We start from the raw sequence: 19,394 nt of genomic DNA, 5'->3' as shown, positions 1-19,394 counted from the left end.
GATATTTACTATGCAGACGACTTTCCTTGGCTGTGAAGCGAATGCTACGGAACCGAAGCGAGCCTGCGGCAACGCTGCTGGAAGTAGTCCTGCAGTTTCGTTCGCCTTTTCTTAACGAGATAACTAGAATATGTAATCATGACCGCATAAATCCTGCAGACAATTAAGCAAAAGAAAACATCGGGAAAATTAGCTGTGTTTGAAATTGAAATGTCAAAATAAAGAAAATGAAAATTAAAGTGGACGAAAAGATAACTTGTCGCCGGTGGAAGCCGAACCCACAACCACCGCATTACCGATTGGCTAAGGCAACGGCTATCAATACATTCACTGACTTGGGCATTTAGGTTTTACTATATCGAGCCCTGGCCGTGTTAGCCAGCGCATTTCCACGCGAAGTTCACGCGGAGGTTCACGGCGTCCGTCATCCCACCGCTGGCACCATGCATGAAGAGAAAACCGCGATGTCGGGTTTAATTTGAACCCAACAACAGACGATTCAGCGTCGTCATATTTCCGTCTTACAGCTTCCTCACATCTGGTTCCTTTACTCGGGTTTTTATAGTCCGTCTCCGTTGTGCCCAAAGTACCTGTTCTATGTATATCTTCTTGCACCGTCAATCTTTTCCGATTTTCGTTCTTAGCATACATTTTATCCGTATCATTGAGCACTCCCTGTCTCGCAAAGTGCACTTCACGGTCCCCTGGGTTATTTCGGTCGCGTATACAGCACCGTAAGCACTCCGTGCCTCGCTTTCGATGGTGCAGCACCATGTCCGTTGAGTGCTGCGCGCGCGAGCTCCTCGCATTTTCTGCGACGAATCATCATTATTCCGCAAATTTCACTTCCAAATGGCTGTCTTTCCCTCCTCCTTCTCATTTTATTTTGTTGTTTTCATATTTTTCCTACATTGAACAAGGGAGAAACGATTTGCCGCAGAGAACTTTGCTCGGGAGTGGAAACGAAATCATGTCGTCCGAAGTAAAACGCCCTGAAGTGAACGTTCGTCTGTTCTGTCTTGGCTTCGCGGCCGTCTGCCGTATATACTTCACCGCGTTGTCTTCTGCGCTGCGTGGTTTTGTGGTCGTCTGTTCCTCCCGTCTGTCTTCTGATCTCCTTTTGCGGATGTCTGCTTCTTGCGAGCTCTCTCGTCTACGCTCGGTTCTGGTCGTCTGCTCTCGTTTTGTAGCCGTCTGCTTTTGCCTTGTGTTTATTCCCCGTTTCCTGTGTCCTTATCCTCGCGTCGTTTCCCCCAGTTTCCGCTGTCGTGCGGTGCGGAAAAAGAGGGGCCCCTCTCCTTTTTCGATGGGCCCGTTTCCATGGCGACCCGGCGCCGTCGTAACTCAGGGTCTATCAGGTTCCCGAGCCACCCTCCGCTGTTTGTTTTAGGGCAATCCGCGTCTTTCCTTGGCCTTCGCCTTCAAGTGTCTCCTTTATGATGCCGCGCCCGACGGCCGCGTCCTTTTTTGTGACGCGTTTGTGTCACGCATCTCTCGCTGTGTTTAATGAAAGCGTTACGAAAAACGACTCTATTGAAACAGTTTTCAGAGATTTAGGGTTTCTTTGACTGCATTCGATTTTTACCTGTCACAGCTTCTATGTGCCACTTAAGATTTTCAGCCACAGTAGAAGGATTTAAGGCGACGTTTCTGCATACATTTTGTCTTCAGAACGTCAACGTGCATTTTTGAAGACAGGATAATGCTTTCGATGCGACAGTTTGCAGATTAATTAAGCGACCCGGTGTAGATGACAAGCCAGCTCACGATCATGAGCCTTGAGTTCATTGTTGGTCCATGACAACGGGGTCTGATAGTGAAATATTTGCAGACACTCCATTTCGGTGGAATGCAGTGGGATCGTGCGCACAAGCCGAGGTCTTGTTGCGAATTCTGGCACGTCAAATTACCCTCTTATATATTACTCTTGGACACCAAACTTATTCGGTTTCGAAGCGTACTGTTCCGGGTCTGCGTACATGCGGATACCGCTTTCTTTTAGTTGAGTTGAGTTCAACTCAACTCAACTTTTTTAGACATACCCATGTATTATTGTATTGTGTTGTGTATTGGTAGACGTACCCATGTATTGTTGCAAAACGCGGCACGACAGCTTTTACTAACGAATCCCGGCACGTAGAACAGACACGCACATCACCCCACTCCGAGGGCACACACTGCTTCACCGTAGCCGAGGCGATCGTGCGTTGGTCGACGTCCTGCAGTGCAGTGATTGTTGTGAGGTCACTAGGAAACAACGGCGGTCGCACGCAACACAGCCCACACAAAAGTGCTTCCCTTCAAGCTCTCTCGGAAACCTGACCATTCCTCCGGTGAAGCGTTCCAAGTTTGCAGCATCGGGGCCACGTGGACGGTTCGCATTTGTTTCCGCCTCGCCGTCCTGGCAGGCAGCACGCTTACGGGACCGCCACCACGGGTGAGCGGAAGGAAAGGAGATAGGCAAGCGATTGAAACGCCGACGAAGAGAGGATGGTGCGAACATAGACATGGTCGACGCGGGTCAAAGTGTAGTATCTGTTCCTATCAGTTTATTATATGGTGCGGGTTGTATTTGTACCTAATATATTAAACTTATCTTTACAAGTTGGCGGAGTGCTTAAAGCCTGTTTCACCTCCGCAGTGGGTCGGCCCGGTATTGCACTATCTTCCGGATCGGCCCATGTATGGGGGAGAAATTCTCGATCTACACGGCTCCATAGATGCACGCAGTTTTCCCCAGAACCTAGCCATATGCAGCTTCGTTCTAGAACGATTGAGAAATCGCGGTTCACAAAAGGATGTTAAGACCTACTCTGTGCGGTCGTCAGTGCTCTGACTACCGTACACCGTAGGTCTTAAAGCCATATAGTACAGCATGGTTTTTGCATTATTTATTTATTTATTTTTACCTTCAACAGCTTGGCTAACGTTAGCTGGGACACACGGTATATCGGTTTGTTCTTCACAAACACAGAGCCTCGAGAGCTACCGGTTGTGGTCACAGAAATAGACCACTGACTTCTGACGACCGCGCACCTAGGTCTCTAAATCGTATCCGGCACCGTGATTTTCAAATACAATTTGTTTTCCCTTCAACAGCCTACCCAATTGAAGAAACACATGAAATGTCGGCCTGTCGTATTTTGGCAAGTTCTGCAGTCTGACGTCCTCTGCAGTCTGACGTCCTCTGCAGTCTGACGTCCTCTGCAGTCTGACGTCCTCTGCAGTCTGACGACCTCTGTAGTCTGACGTCCTCTGTAGTCTGACATCCTCTGTAGTCTGACGCACTCTGTAGTCTGACGCACTCTGTAGTCTGACGCACTCTGTAGTCTGACGTTCTGCGGTTCTTTAATAATATTCAACAAAACCTGACAGAGACTTCTTTAAGGTCATATAAATTTGGTAGTGCAGAAAAGATAAAAGTAAAAATAAAAACGACGGAAAGGAAACTAGCTTTCAGCCGGGGATTCAAACTTGCCCGCTTGAATATTCTGAATCCAGTACCGTACCATTGCACCACTCCGGACGTGGTTGTACTTGGACATTTGGCCATGTCAACAGTAAGGATCTGCGCTGATGTTTACATTTGTATGTTGAGAACCAAGGTGCGCTTTTACTCCGCCACGTCAACCGGTGCCTCTGTAGAAGAACAAAAGTGTTCTTACCATCGACAAGTAACATCGTGGAGCGCTAGAAGATGAATTTTGCTTTACGATATCTATATCGGTTAGCACATTCAGAAACAGATAATGGTGACCGGAGACGCTGTTAGGTTTGTTACTGCTAATTTCGACAGCTGTCCCTAGCTCTTTACACTTTTGAGCGCGCTTGTAATTCGTGTGTTCGGCGCAGAATACCTACATAAACATTCGCGGATATGTGTTCATTTAGACAGCGTACCGGTTTCTAGACGGCAGCGCTTGTTCCAGAGTATACAGACACCCGAGCGAGACGGATGTTCACGCAACTTCGAGGAACGACCCAAAACTTCTTTTCCGCTTGGCAAAAACTTATTGTAATATTTCTGGGAAATCAGCTAATGTGTCAGCGTCACAGCAAGTGTAAGTCCACAAGCCTGTGTGTCACATCTTACAAGATATAACAGAATGGATAGGCAGCCGTTACCGCAGATGCTGTGATTTTCGATCAGCGGCCGATTTTGAGGAGCCGGGAAGCGTGATTGCTGGTGCCTCGTTGCCACGGCACAATTACGACAGTTGGCCACGTCGACTTCAATACCGGTGTCGGTGCTATCAGCGTTGCCGGATTCATAGAACGCACGATTGAATCCTCCGGAAAAAAAATGAAGTAACGATTACAAGACTACGGTGCCGAGTCCCCTCACTGAACTTTTACCTCCACAGGTCTGGTCTGGCTATATCGCTCCTGTGCCCTTTGTACGTTAAGAAAGAATCTCTGAAACACATGTTTTTGACATGACACCGTCTCATTATTCAACGGAAAAGATTTTTAGAACCCTTCCAAAAAGCCTGGCTTGAATTTGACTCTTCCTGCAACTCTTTCCTTTAGGGATACGGTACTGGGTTACAGCCACAGGAACGCTTGCGAAGCCCTCTGCTTTTTTTCTGCGTGAGACAAGACGAATGGCATGTTAGAATTCTTCTAAATGCTTATAATGTTCACAAAATTAACAAAATATCTACATAGTTGGTTATTCGTATCTGTAACAGTAGGCACTTTAAATCCCATTTGCAAGATACTTATTTCCTTTCACCCTAATTTATTTAAAAAAATGCTAACAGTTCCTTTACCGCCCGATTAATGATGATGTGCTGTGGGACTGAGGTTCGATCCCACCCTCGACCACGTAATTCATTTTTGTCTTTAACGCGTGAGATAGTCGGCGAGACAGCAGCAGCAGCAGCCACGGTCAGGAAATTCTGGGACGGTTCACCAAGAAAACTTGGCTTTAACATTTACGGCTGTTTCTACATACTCTCAACTATGCAACATCGGCTACCCGGTGTTGCGTTTCGCCTGCGACACGTGGTTTTGCAGGCGCGACTGCGGCGATGCGACCGCAAAGGATCACCCTCTCATTCCAGTCATTGTGCCCGAACCAGGCGATGCGAAAGCAGGGATCATCCTCTCATTATAGTCATTGTGCCCGACCGGCAGCGCTACGACAGGGTGCTACGAGATCGTGCTCGACATGGTGCTACGGCAGCGCTACGACAGGGTGCTACGAGATCGTGCTCGACATGGTGCTACGGCAGCGCTACGACAGTGTGCGTCACCATTAGCCCATTGTACATTCACGTGCTCGTCTTTTGAGGGGTTCCTTCTTGCCCTCAACTGCGAGAGTATAAAAACAGCTGCCCCCGGACGCCAAAAGGAGGGCTCCGATTTCTTCTGTTGAGTGAAGTGCTCTCCCATCTCTCTACTTCGGTCAAACCTGACCGCCAACTCTTTGCGATGTTAAAATAAACAAGTTGTTTCGTTGTTACCAGTCGACTCATGCTTTGCCGGGACCTTCGGATGCTTCCAGTTGTACCCCAGGCCGCCAGGCCAACGCTACCCTTGGGGCTTGCGACCCAGGTACAACCACGGGCGTCAGCGCCGAGTTCCCAACAGATCGTACCAGCGGTGCGATCCAAACACCGGCCACGTTAACCTTGTTCGCTCTATTCTCCCTCTTTGCCTTCACGCACGTCCAACAAGAGCTCAGAGAGAGAGAGAGAGAGAGAGAGAGAGAGGAATCAGGTGACAACCCTTGGTCACACCTGCTCGAGGAGCCAAGTAGAGCGCTTCCGAGCGGAGCCTCAGTTGGTTCACCTTCAAAACTGTTCACCTGGCCGCTCCGCGACGAGGTTGACATAACGAATGGCTCTGCTTCCCCTTCTCGCCCCCCTCGCCTCGTTTCCACCGGTCCCGCATCGGCGAAGCGGCTGTTCAGCAGCCGCATGCGTAGCGTGACGCCACGCTGACGTCAACCTTGGCACCGTAAAACAGCGGCGACGATGGGCAGCCGGCGTTTTTACTTTCTTTTCGTTCTCGGTCGCGTCTTGTTGTTCTTCTGCTGCATGCGAGACTGCAGGTGACCCGGTCAGCAGCGAGCGGCCTCTAGGGGTCGCGAGAGAGAGTGTACGCGCGCGCCCTCTGTGGATCGAAGGAGGGACAGATGTTTCCCTCCGGGGTCACGTGGTTAGGGCCCCCCTTCGTGCCGTAACCTTCGGTTGTCTCTCCAGATCGGTGCAGTGTGGCGGAGACCTGCTGGCACCGTGCGGACAACGATGGTAGTAGTAGTAGTGGTAGTAGTAGTAGTTGAAGCGGTGTGATCATATTGTTTCATCATGAAAGAAAAAGATGATTGCATGCTTGCATACGAAATTGTTTCTAGTCCGTTTCGATAACCTACAGTAAATTCGAGCAATGGGATACGTGGCATAGTAAAACACGATATGGAAAAAGGTGTAGAAGCTGTACAGTGTAAGCACACGTGGCCACTTATACAAAAGCAGAAAGTTACAAGAGTACACGTGTCCTGACGAAAGTGTATTGGGAACCTAATATATTCAACACACAGAAAGGTAATTAGGGACGTGTATAGTAGTGTTTAGTAATACTAGTATAGTAGCCGTAGCGGTATACTAGCAGCCATATTTTTTATTGGCGTGTTTAGATGTACTCAAACGTATTTGGAATTTTAGAACGTACATTGCACTGCATTTAGTAGTAGTAGCAGTAGCAGCAGTCGTATTGATTTCTTTATTATTTTTTTATGAGCAACAGCATCATGTCTAGCCTAGTCGTCATGTTCGGCAAACTTGTCTGTTTCGGCGCGTCAATAGTCGACGACGCCGGGTCCGCCATCTCGCTCGTGGCCAAATTTAGCGTCAGGTTAAAACGTCTTCCACGTGTTTCTCAATCGCAATGCTTTGCTAAGCGCCGGCCTTGATATCCAACTGCAAGAAAAATGTGCGTCCGTGCACCTTTCAATGCGGTGGACGGCGTTATTTGTGTGTTCCTCGTTCGAGCATTCCTCGCGCCGCCGTGAACGTTACCAGGGAGACAGCTGCTGCTGCTGCTGCTGTGTGTGTGTGTGTGTGTGTGTGTGTGTGTGTGTGTGTGTGTGTGTGTGTGTGTGTGTGTGTGTGTGTGTGTGTGTGTGTGTGTGTGTGTGTGTGTGTGTGTGTGTGTGTGTGTGTGTGTGTGTGGTATGCGTGCGGACGCGCGGAGTGCCGTACATTGTGACCGTAAGCGATGGCTTTCCAAATTGCTCGCTATCGACTTGGTACTCGCCGAGTGGAAGTGCAGCCTGCGCAGCTGTTTCCGAGCGCTCGCGAGGGCGAGACATTTGCGCCCTTGTCGATTGCCTTGTTAGCAGCTGTCCCTCTCCGACCGTTTAACCGGGCCTTGAAAAGCGTTTACGCGTTTCGTGGCCTTTGTTGAAAGGGCACCGAAGAGGCATGTTAAGCGGACTCGAAATGGAAAAGTAATTTGCGTTTTATTACTCAGTTGCTGTTCTACGATGCATTAAAAAATAAAGAGAATAAAAGACAACGCAAAAACGAGACGAGGGCTGACGCCGCCTTGAAGTTTCCGCGCCAGCCCGTGGTTACGTCATTGATCTTGACTGCGTCTGCTCAGACGTAAAGCCCCTTTTTTTTTCATGCGTAAAGTAAAGATGCGCTACATCGCGTTCCAAAAGAGCGAGTTGGATTGAACTTGACAAGTTTCTAAATTTCAACTTCAACCAGCATGCCCCAAATATATAAAGAAGACTTTGAAATCCGTCACGTCACTTCGACGTGCCGGCGCTGTCGTCTCGGCGTGGAATTAAAAGAAAGAAAAAGAACCGAAGATGGAATTTCGACTGTTCATTTCCCGGTTCTGGTAAAAAACAAAACAAAGAAAACTTCTTACGGGGAAGAAAAAAAAGGAACAGTTTTCAAATGCTCTGTCTAAACCGATATAGTGTGTCCCTTTATTAGTGTCCCTTTAAGTTAATTTGTCTTAGTCAATTACACTTCTTGCAACAGCGGAGCAACCTCTCTAACACAGAGGCGGGGTTAGGTATGTATGCCGCAAAAGATGAAGAAAAAAAGAAAAGAAATACGGGTGGTGACGCTGCCCTAAAGTTCCCGCTACATCTTGCCGTGACGTCATTAATTTATCTAGTTATGCTATTCGGGTCGAGGTGACTGTTTGTCCATAAAGGAGGTTTGCGTTGCATTCTAATATAACCACAGTCGAATGCTTTGTGCACTCACCAGTGCCATAATTCGCGATAATGGCGTGAAATTACGGGACCACATGTGCAATAGTGATACTGAAATAGATACAATAGTGCAATAGATACTGAAAGGTATCTATAGCGGCTCCACAGCCACCGTAGTCCTTCATGAAGAAAGCAACAAAATCCCAATAAAGAAAGGCGTCAGGCAGGGAGATACCATCTCTCCAATGCTATTCACAGCGTGTTTACAGGAGGTATTCAGACACCTGGATTGGGAAGAATTGGGGATAAAGGTTAATGGAGAATACCTTAGTAACTTGCGATTCGCTGATGATATTGCCTTGCCTAGTAACTCAGGGGACCAAATGCAGTGCATGCTTACTGACCTGGAGAGGCAAAGCAGAAGGGTGGGTCTAAATATTAATCTGCAGAAGACTAAAGTAATGTTTAAAAGTCTCGGGAGAGGACAGCAGTTTGCGATAGGTAGCGAGGCACTGGAAATGTCAAGGGAATACATCTACTTAGGACAGGTAGTAACTGCGTATCCGGATCATGAGACTGAAATAATCAGAATAATAAGAATGGGCTGGGGTACGTTTGACGGGCATTCTCAGATCATGAACAGCAGGTTGCCATTATCCCTCAAGAGAAAAGTGTATAACAGCTGTGTCTTACCAGTACTCACGTACGGGGCAGAAACCTGGAGGCTTAGGAAAAGGGTTCTACTTAAATTGAGGACGACGCAACTAGATATGGAAAGAAGAATGATGGGCGTAACGTTAAGGGATAAGAAAAGAGCAGATTGAGTGAGGGAACAAACGCGAGTTAATGACACCTTAGTTGAAATCAAGAAAAAGAAAGGGGGGGGGGCATGGGCAGGGCATGTAATGCGGAGGGAAGATAAATGATAGTCATTAAGGGTGACGGACTGGATTCCAAGGGAAGGGGAGCGTATCAGGGGGCGGCAGGAAGTTAGGTAGGCGCATGAGATGAAGTTTGCAGGGACAACATGGCCACAATTAGTACATGACCGGGGTAGTCGGAGATGTATCGGAGAGGCCTTCGCCCTGCAGTGGGCGTAACCAGGCTGCTGCTGCTGCTGATGATGATGTCCAATAGTGACTGCTATATTAATAATCGCAATCTAATTACGCAGAACTTAAGTGCGCTCTTGCCGCGTAACGTCCGTGCTTAAGGCACAATACGCAGGGGCTGTCACCGCGAACACCGTTTTGCTTTCCGTTTTATCTCGAAGGGGAAATATTTCCTCCTTAACGGCACCTCCTTTCTTTTTTCGTCCCCCCCCTTCCCCCGTCTTTCTTTCCTACACTAAAAAAAAAAAAAAAAAGAAAACGTACACTAACAGGCATCGGGTCTTGCCTCCGCCCCTGTGCTCCATTGGAGCCATCCGTTGTCGATGTTTGGTTCTGTTCCGTCACTACAAAAGGAGAAGGGAGAAAAAAGGCACAACGATCGGGAAACTGCGTTCACCTCGAGTTTGTTCGTGTTTCCCGCTAGGCGACGCGACCGTCGGTGGGTCCGTAGACGGCGCACAGGCCCTGTTTGTATGTATATTAGACGCCAAGGGAGGGAAGCCGAACTCCGGTTCTGGAGTACGCTCCGGGAGGTCGAGGCTTGGAAGCGGGGTGAAGTGGTGAGAACCCCGGGGGAAGGGGATTGTAATCGGGATACAAAAGGTGTGGTGAAGGGGGGGGAGGGAAGCGGGGGTTGGAGGGGGTCGTCTTTTAGAGAGGCCTACTATACCTCACTCCTGGAAAGGATGGAGCCCGCGGTCGCCGCGCTGGGGCGATCGCGGACTTTCGGGGCTACAGTGACACGCGTTTTGGGGGCGCTTTTGCCATTGTGTCGTTTTTTTTCCCTATTTGTTTCGGTGTAGGCGCATGTGTCGTACGCTCGTGTTCGCTAAAACGGCGCAGCGTATTGAGAAGCGTACTGCATTGTGTGGAATTGAAAACAGAGCTAGTCGGTGCGCGTAGGTCTCGTAATTCGTGCAGCGCTCGCCAGAAACTAGTGCAGGACGAGTGCAGAACTAGTGCAAACGAGTGCCGGCATTGTGCATTTCTTCTCGCGCTTAACGCAGTGCATTAAAAAAAAAGCATTTCTCCCTCCGTTGTCCTCGTTTCTGGGGATCACAGCACGAACCACCCACAATGTAGTGAAAAGAGACATAAATTTTATTTATGGGACAGGCAGAGAGGTCGGCTTGCAGTGTGCTGATGCACTATACTCTTACGCTCTACACTGGCGAAGAGGCAAAAGGCACAATTTAGGGATGAATGAAAGAGTGTAGCGAACGGTACGGTTTGTGTTATCAGACCACGGGCAGCCCCATCTGCGTATAGCCGCTGTCACTCGCATTTCGCTCCGCGGTATTACAAGTGCGCAACGCGAGGTCGATCAGCTGATGTCCCCGGTCGAGTCAACGCTTCAACAGGGGAGTTTGTGCTCGCCCTGACGAAGAGAAGTCCTCTTGTCGAAACGTTCAGCTCCAGCGTGAGACATTTCTCGTTAATTTGTCCATTTGCGAACAGCAGTACGAGGGAACAAGTGGTTTTGCAGTCAAGAAATATAATAGGAGAATGTTCGACAGCTGTTGTTCTTTCTCCAGCTGGTCTCCACATTCCTGTGAACCTCTGTCTTGCTTGGGCACGCGCGACATTTGAATATTTTAGCATAGAGTGCTGCGCATGCGTTGCCGATAGCCGACGGTGACGGTAAAATAGTAAGGCCATGCTAGAGAGAGAGAGATAAAGGGGAAAGGCGGGGAGGTTAACCAGATATCAGTCTCCGGTTTGCTACCTTACACTGGGGAGGGGAGATAGGGGTTAAAAAGAGGAGAGGGAGGAAAACGTTAAAAACAAAGTACCACATTGGCTAGCGCCTTGGCTGCCTGCCTACTTTCGGAGAACGAGTATCGGGTGATCTCGAACCGTTCTTCAACGTTGCACGCTGCCGTTCAACATAATGCGTTTTCTCGTGATTTATCGGGTCTTATTTCTCTAGTCATTTGCAACATGAATAGTTCGCACACATGTTGGGCGCTTGTCGTTCTGTCGATGCTGTTCGAGTATGTGGGTTACCGTTTTATAATTCCTTGCTTCTCTGGCCTTACGTGCACCTATATTGCAAATACGGGCTCTGCTCTGTGTGGTGCAATTGTTCTACGGGTCTACCTCTGCCTTCAGAATTTCCGGCAAATTGAAACGTTGAGTAAGGTAGCCACACGCGCTTATATGATTTCTGAGTGCACTGACGCCAGCTGCGGCTGTCACAGTGCTGCACGGAATTAATGACAAGAGAGTGTAACTGCAAAGTGGATGAGGGCGCTGCTGTCGGCGGGGTGCGGATGTTGCCTCGATTTTTCAGTTGCTTTGATGACATTTCATCGACGTCTCTCTTCTGCTTTGTGCCTGCTTTTGCCTCCCCGCGTCCCCGTCCCTCTGTCACCGCTGTGTCGTCTGCTCCGGCCCCTCGGTTTTTTCGTCAGCAGTTAGCACGCGGTGTCTGCGTTGTCACCGGCGTCGTCTGCTACCGCTGTGTCGAAAAGAGAGCACGGTGAGCGAGAGGGCGAGCAGGAATTTTTTTGTGCTTCTGCCGCTTTGTTCAAGATGCGAAGGTGGGCAGCGAGTAATTGTGAGCGCTCTCGGGCTACCGTGGGCCAGGAATAGAATTTCCTACTAGAGTTACTACAGGGAACTTTGGTGCACTGTTCCCGCGCATCTTCCATGGGAATCCTTCATGATTCCATGGGAATGTAAGTTAATACTTGGATTTGTCTGATCTTCGTGCTTGTGGCTTGAGACGTTCTTGTGGCCTTGTTTATGATGCTTTATTTGTCTGCATTGGCCTAAATTTCGAAGCACTCTTAACTTTACAAAGGCAGAAGACAATAAGACTCTGCACACATACGAATGATTGTGAATTGTTGCGTTGATCACGGAATATTTCGTTGACGATGATTAGTTTTTGAAAGTCACATAGCCGTTTGAAAACGGAAGAACGAAGTTTCGGCCAATACATGTATACTAACTAACCGTCATTTCCGGGCTGCAGCTGAAGCACCGTGCTTGCACATTCCATGGACACTAGGCCCGGAGTTCCTTCTATTAGTTTTTGCAGTGCACTCGATGGGGATAGATAAGAGAGAAAGAAAATGCCGTACGCACTGGCTACTGTTCCTGTTCATCGCTAAGATGCGCGCCTATCGCAAGCGGCTTACATAACCCTCATCTACTGGGCTCTTGTTCTGCGATGCTTTGTCCATTACCTTGCCCGCCTGCCCGGTCTCACGAAACTTAAGTTCTATGCCCTTTTTATTTTGTGCTCTGATTTCGGTTCTGCAAGATTAATTTTTCGAGTGGTGGCGTCTACGACTTTCTTATACTTATCATTTGTACAGAGGAGCTGTGTTTGCTGTGGTCTCCTGTTCACGTCTTGTTCTTCCAGTTGGGATAGGATAACGCGTCTATATTTGTTCACTTTAGACATAAATTTAATGTTTATTTATTTTGCAGGGAGCGTTTGCCTGCTAGAGTTAATTTATTTTCGTCAATGATGGCTTCGTTGATCCGTTGGTGGATGCCTAATGGAAGAAACTGTTTGCATTTTCGCTTTACTTGAGAAAATTCTCGTCCTTCGCGTCTGCGACCAAGTGATCTTTGCATCACGGTAGTTTCCGTTAACAACCGTGCTGTTTGCCGTTTTCTGTGCGGCAGTCTTTTATTTTATGTTACAACATACGGTAGTCATCGGCTGAAGACCAAGAAAATGAGCAGGCAATACGAAAGTAAATAAACACACACACACACACACAAACACACACACACACACACACACACACACACACACACACACACACACACACACACACACACACACACACACACACACACACACACACACACACACACACACACACACACACACACACACACACACACACACACACACACACACACACACACACACACACACACACACACACACACACACACACACACACACACACACACACACACACACACACACACACACACACACACACACACACACACACACACACAAAACCTGCAGCAACAACCTACAACACGCAGCACACACACCAGCAAACAGCAGACGAAATTTGGGAACGAAACGGACCTAGACAAAACCTGATGACAGCAATCAAGATTCAGGTGCGGCGGCCAGAAACATAGCACAGCGCGGTTTCGCAGTTCCTCATTTTTCCTTCGTACATAGTGAAAAAGAACTGCAGCGTGGCCAACAATGGCACGAAGTAGTTGCTGCATGATTACTCGTCACTAGAAAGCTTTAGAAGTAACAAAACAGCACCCAGGTTTGCCCACGAAATGTGACTGCCAACGACGCAACGCAGGTTTCAAACGAAATTCCACTTGAGTTCTTTTGCACGCAGGCGGCGTAGCGACCTTCTAAGAACGCTATATTTCTTAATGCCCCCGAATGGCCCAGCTTCGCACGTAGGCTTTGTCGAGCCCTAGTCCAACCAACGTTTAGGCTATAGCTCTTTGGTAGAGCAAGTCTTTGGAAGTTCAGAACCCTGACGTCACGATAGTTGTCTGGCGTATCAAGCTGAAAGTCACGCTGGGACGAAAAGACCAGCGACATTAGTGCTACGTAGACCTTCTGGTTAACTCTCAGGTTATCTGCGCACATCGCGTATTGTGACGTCATGTGTGGAAACACAGTGCGACACGTCAGAAACATGGTTTGCACGAGAGGCGAATGTTCCTAGGCGTCGCCCGTGTAAGTGGCTAAATAATGTCTTGTTGACTGTTATTTTGTTACTAACGCGTAAAAAATTTAGAAATACTGCTTGTATCACTCGCGCAGCCTAGTTTACTGTTGAGCTAGATCAGTTGCCATCCAAGATCGTTGGCGGTCTAGATCTATCTATTCTCTGAATTGAACGATATCTGCCCACTAATGGCCCGAAAGGTCTCTTGACAGCATCCGGAGGGGACATGTCAAAAATGTTGAGTGCAATGAAGTGGACCACCGGATGTTGGCGTCGTCGCACAGGAAGTTACGCGCCACGGACAATCGATACCTGGATCTCCCCCCCCCCTCCCCTTTAACGAAAGAAGCAGACGGCGCAACCATTGCTTCGAATGATATTCTTGGGACGGCGAGGGGACTTCAATTCAACAAAGAGCGGCAGCGCTTTTTTCCTATTCCTGAGCGGCTGTAAATAAAGTAAATATGTAAGAATATGGTTCGGGATATAATGTCTGCTCGTCTATTCTCCTTAGTCGCGCATGGATCACTGCGTCTCCAGTTGCACGACTGGTTTTCCGACGCGCAGTGGTGGAGCAGACGAACAAAAAGATATGCCTGCGGTCGTGTTGCCGACGACGTGATGTGCGGCGTCTGCTATAGCTCTGCCGAGCTGGCGTGGCTTTGGAAGCCTCATTCACTTAGTGCGCGTAACGAGCAACTGTCAATTTGATAATGTGCACTGTTCGTTAAAGTGCGAGATTGCTGAAACAGCGTCAGCAAAAGGACAGGACTGCAAGAATCTTCCCGACTCCGGAGACCCTCCCCCTCTCCATATATAGTGTAGTCGTCTGCTTGTGTCACATTGAAAAAGGAAGAAAAAAAACTTATGTACTGGAGGGACCGTATTCGCATGTTGGCCGCATATCTAATACCCCACGTCCATTTTCTGCTTTCCATGCGTTGTCGAAGACGCTTGCTATGTTTATGTGGCGTTCTCGTACTGCGTCATGTACACGGGGTTCTTTAAACGCGACATGCCTGACCGTGCACCGACAGTAAGGAGCGACCCGGGTCTTTCCCCAGCAGGGAACCCCTCCGCAGTTCAGGCGTCTGCTGCCGCGACGGCGCAGGTGGCGCTGCGGGCGTTTAAACGACATGTCGTCTTTGGGGGCGCGGGGCGCATTCGATAGGAGGTGAGCGCGGAACTGGCACGGACGCAGGCTTTCCGTGGAACGGTGGTGTCGTCGTCGAGTCAATAACGTTACAATGTCACGTTTGGTTTACTGTCCTCGTTCATCGATGTAAGTTACGGTGACAGTAAGTCGGGACTAAGAAAAAGAAATAAAAACACGTTCAGGTGTATGGCCACCCTTACTTTTCGAAGAAGCTTGGTAAGCTAAAGAAGGACGCAAAAAAAGTAAAGATTGCCGATGACGCCGCCTCGAAGTTCACGCACCATTTTGCCCTGATGTTGTAGGTCTTGAAAGTGTCTGCTTGGACATAGTTGTTTGTTGCCCGGTATGGATGGACGCCCTGATGTTGTAGGTGTTGAAAGTGTCTACTTGGACATAGTTGTTTGTTGCCCGTTAAGGATGGACTACGTTGTGTATTAAATGATCCGGACTGAACTTAGGAAGTTTCGGAAACTTTCAGTGCAGCACGACAGCCCGGATACGAGAACATTGCAATTCGTAACTTCACGCTGACGTATTATCGCTGGTGTTCTGGCGCGAAATATGAGTCAAAGAGCTCGACCTTCAGGTTGTTTTCTTTTACGAAAGACCTCTTCCCACGAAAGAAAAATGCGTTTTGGAAAACGACGTCGTTTACGCTGAAAACTACAAAACTGTAGCAAATTTGTTATGAGCGAGAAATCGATCCCGCGAACTGCTTGAACGTAAGCCGCGATACATGTCAGCGGCTTATTTCGCGAAAAGTTCATGCTCACGAATCATTCTGAATCTGTAGCATTTGTTCGAACGCGTTAAAGATCGATGTCGCTCATAAAAAAATCATTTACGGTGTCAGAAAACAGATTCGCTGCAAGCGAAACTCCCGCAATAAGCTGCTTTCGCAATAGTCTCGTTTGTGCGTCTGCGGCTGAGCCATCGCTACGTGCAACTTAATGAAGAAAATGACTCACACATTTGCTCATACATTTTCATGTTGTATTGTTTCCCTGAAATCGCCTTAAAGGCTATGTGAACATCTTTCGTGTAAGTGTAATCACCTCGTGCACCAGTGTGTTTGCAGAGAAACAAAAACGAAACAGAGCAAAAACAGGCATGCAGAACAGGACTGCGGAACGTTGGCGTTCTCTCGACATTCAACTGTATAACTCTGATGCACCTTTACGGCCTGCTCATGCGCAACTTGCGGGTGGTGCAAGACATTTCTCAATGCCACGACGCGAAGTCTGTCCGGTCTGGTCAAACACATCAGTTTACACTGATGAAGTGTCTTTTCCTGACTATATTCTATTTCTGATTTCGTGTTGAGAGGTTGATTCTAAGAGAAAATGTAGGCCAAAGTTCAAATTTTTCAAAATTTTCCGCCGGAACCAGGTATGACAATGTGACGTTACAGATTTCAAAGTAAGCTCTCGTATTTGGGCCGTCGCGGCTCAATAGAAGTTTTGGAAGAATTGCCAAGTTTAGGCTTTGGCATATTTTTTAGAATGCAGGCAGTCCCATGTTTGGTGTTAACAATTTAATTTGGTCCTAGCAGACGTCGCCAAATCCGTCACGTCACGGCAAGGTAGTGCGCTAACTTTAAGGTGGTGCCGCCAACCGTCTTTCGTTATGGCGTGTTTTCTGGCTTTGCCTCTTTTGGTATTGTAAAAGCGTGATTTACTAGTACAGCTCAGCTCGACTTGACTTTCCCTTCATCATCCCTGGGACGGACTTTGACTGGAGTCTCCGCTTTCTATGCGTACGTGCGAGAAAGCGTTACCGTTACAATTAGCACTGAGCTTTATTGTGCTGTGTTCGCGTTCTTCTGCACCGGTAATCGTCGGACGTCCGCTCCAGTGGTGCCAAAATATACACGCGCTTCTCAGGGGGTTGCCTTTCGCTCGAGGGAAGAAACGAGGAGAGAGGGAGCAGAAAAAGCAAACAGGCAAGTTTCAGGAGTGAAGCCATAAAGGCCTGGGCAGGGAGGTTTCTCTCTGCGTTTGGAGGGTGCGGGGGGGAGGGGATGTGATTGGTTGGTGGAGAGAGGAGGTACCCTCCTCAACCGGCGCTCCGTTCTCCCTTGGCTGCCGGGAATTTCCTTTCTGCTTGCCGGTCGAGGCGAGCGGCCATTTTTGTTTGGGTCGTGCCGTGGAGTTCACGTTCGCCCACTGTGCGCGCCGGTTGGTAGTGCTGCTGCTGCGGTGCTGCCGCTGCTTCTGCCCCCGCCGCTGCACCGCAGCCACGGCGCCTTCTGCAACCGCCGGTGTACCGTCGTCTGCTCGCGTGCTGCCTGTTTGTCTCCGCAGTGTGTATGTGTGTGCCTGTGCTTGCATTGTGGTAGTGATCGTCCATCATCGACTCATCGGTCAGTGCTTCGGCGTCGTCATCTCCCGCTGAAAGAAGAGCTGTCTATTCCTCGAGCTTTGACGCCCGCCGCTTTTTTCTTTTCTGTTTTGGATGATCGTCGTCTGCTGCGTGTTTCGTGCTGCTGGATTACGGTGTCGTCTGCCTAAGTCGTCGCGTGTCTTCGGGCTTTCTCGCTGTGCTGTTGATCCCTGTGCCTGCTTGCTTGCCTCCCTTGAGAGCCGGCCGTTGATCTGCAGAGGAGACCTGGATGTATGCCTTCCGGCGCCGCGACGAAGCTAGACGCTGATGACGTCATAGATGCCGTGAACGCCTGACCGAGAGCTGCTGTTCGCGACGCCGCCCTATGGCCGTGTGCTCGTTGTAGTTGGCCATCGAAGCTCTGTCGGCCCTCTGAGTTCTTGTTGCATTGTATGCGACAACGTTCTGTGTCTAGACCCCAAGAAAACCAGTTATTGTCCTTTCAGTTATCGATTTATGTGGCACGCGGTCTGAGCTCGCCGGCTTTTGGAGCCCGTAACACCTGGATGATGTATGGCTGTACGACGTCAGTAGATGTTCTTATGCACACGCCGTCAGAAACAGAAACAGCAAGTGGATTGCAACTTTGACTATGCCTCTCGTGGCACTTTAAACTTCGAGGAGAGGTCGCCGTTGCCGGTGCTTCACCGCATGCAGATAGAGGCTGCCCGAAGGGCCTCAGCAGCTCGCCACGTACTACCACTTGCGGCCTTGTAAACTTCGAGCTTTGTTCGCATCCGATGTAGGAGAGCCGTCGTCTGCACTTTCCCGGCGCCGCGTCGTCTGCTGCACATCGCGTTGCAACGCAGCTTTGCTCGGTGAACGTTTCACTGAAGCGTGGGAATTGAGTCGTCACGGCCGCAGAGAAAAAAATAAATAAAATAAATGAAGAGCGACAGAGGTGACGTCATACGTGATCTCGCTTCGAATGAGAAATAAAAAGAAAAGGAGCGCCATTGTGCGAGCAAGTGTGGCGTACGCGCTCCCTCTGCTGCAGTAGGCAACCTGACAGCGGTTGGAACTCCGCGCGACAATTATTGCTCGAAATCCGAAGCCGCTCGCGACAACTGCTGCGGCTGCTGCTGCTGGCGGGAACCTTTTTTTTTTTTTTTTTTGCAACACGTGCAAAAACCTGCGGCCAGCGTTCGCTCTCCCATAGGGGAGATAGATTGATGACGCTGCGTTGTCGTCTTCGGCGGCGTCGTCTGTTGCTGCTTGCACCGTTTTCCCGCGGTTTGTCGTCGTCTGCTACGAGGGAGCAGCACGCCGCCTGACCGTCCTCTCGGAGGCCGCCGCCATCTTTCTTTCCCGCGACAAAGGCGCCTCGTCCTTTACACGGAGCTGGGATTCCATGTGCCTCGAGGAATTCGACGGTATGCTCGTCTTCAAGGGTCGCAAGGGATTGGGCCCGGATGACGTGACCGGCGACGCGGCGGTTCTCGAAGCTGGATCGCTGTTCAACTAGTGAGTACGCACTGAATGTCCTCGCGACACGCCGATTTTGCTAGTTCCTGTTCCTTCTCTATCCCCCGTTTGTGCGAGGCGCTGTTACCCACCCTATGCGTGCGGTTTGTTTTCAATTAGACTCGTGCTTTTAGGGTTTTCAGTTTAGTTTTTCGGCGGCTGACCCAGACGTCCATACGAGCTAACATGTGCTTCGTGGCTTGTAGCAGACGACACTGCCGGCTTGCGCCCATGTTGCACACGTGGGGCTTCGAATCGGCGAAGTATTCACAGGTATGCATGCATCAGTGCACTTCCCGTTGGTTCTTAGCATCATAAACTAACACCGCTTGTTTGTTAGCCCCCCCCCCCGCCCTTTACAACGGGAACACGAATTTGCTTGGGGATCTGGCGTTCAATTTTACGCCGGACGCGTA

General features: G+C 49.2%; 1 protein-coding gene and 1 non-coding gene across 3 annotated transcripts in view; both read left to right on the top strand.

Moving 5' to 3' along the window:
- Positions 1-19,394, top strand: part of LOC142564730 (uncharacterized) — a 187,778-nt gene that overhangs the window by 52,603 nt on the left and 115,781 nt on the right. The window contains exon 1 of one of the 2 annotated variants that reach the window (XM_075675871.1): positions 16,415-18,978. The exons of the other annotated variant lie outside the window; for it this stretch is intronic. Coding sequence (XP_075531986.1) covers positions 18,866-18,978 — 113 coding nt within the window. The 5' untranslated portion in view covers positions 16,415-18,865. Of the gene's footprint in view, positions 1-16,414; positions 18,979-19,394 lie in introns of those variants that run through there. 2 annotated transcript variants of the gene reach the window in all.
- Positions 2,502-2,687, top strand: LOC142565079 (U2 spliceosomal RNA). The gene has a single exon (XR_012824786.1). It is a non-coding gene; the product is annotated as a U2 spliceosomal RNA (small nuclear RNA).

Source organism: Dermacentor variabilis, chromosome 11 (assembly GCF_050947875.1).
Source record: "Dermacentor variabilis isolate Ectoservices chromosome 11, ASM5094787v1, whole genome shotgun sequence".
Taxonomy (NCBI): Eukaryota; Metazoa; Arthropoda; class Arachnida; order Ixodida; family Ixodidae; genus Dermacentor; species Dermacentor variabilis.
Note: the sequence above shows the minus strand (reverse complement) of the source record. Positions and strands in the feature narration are given on the sequence as shown.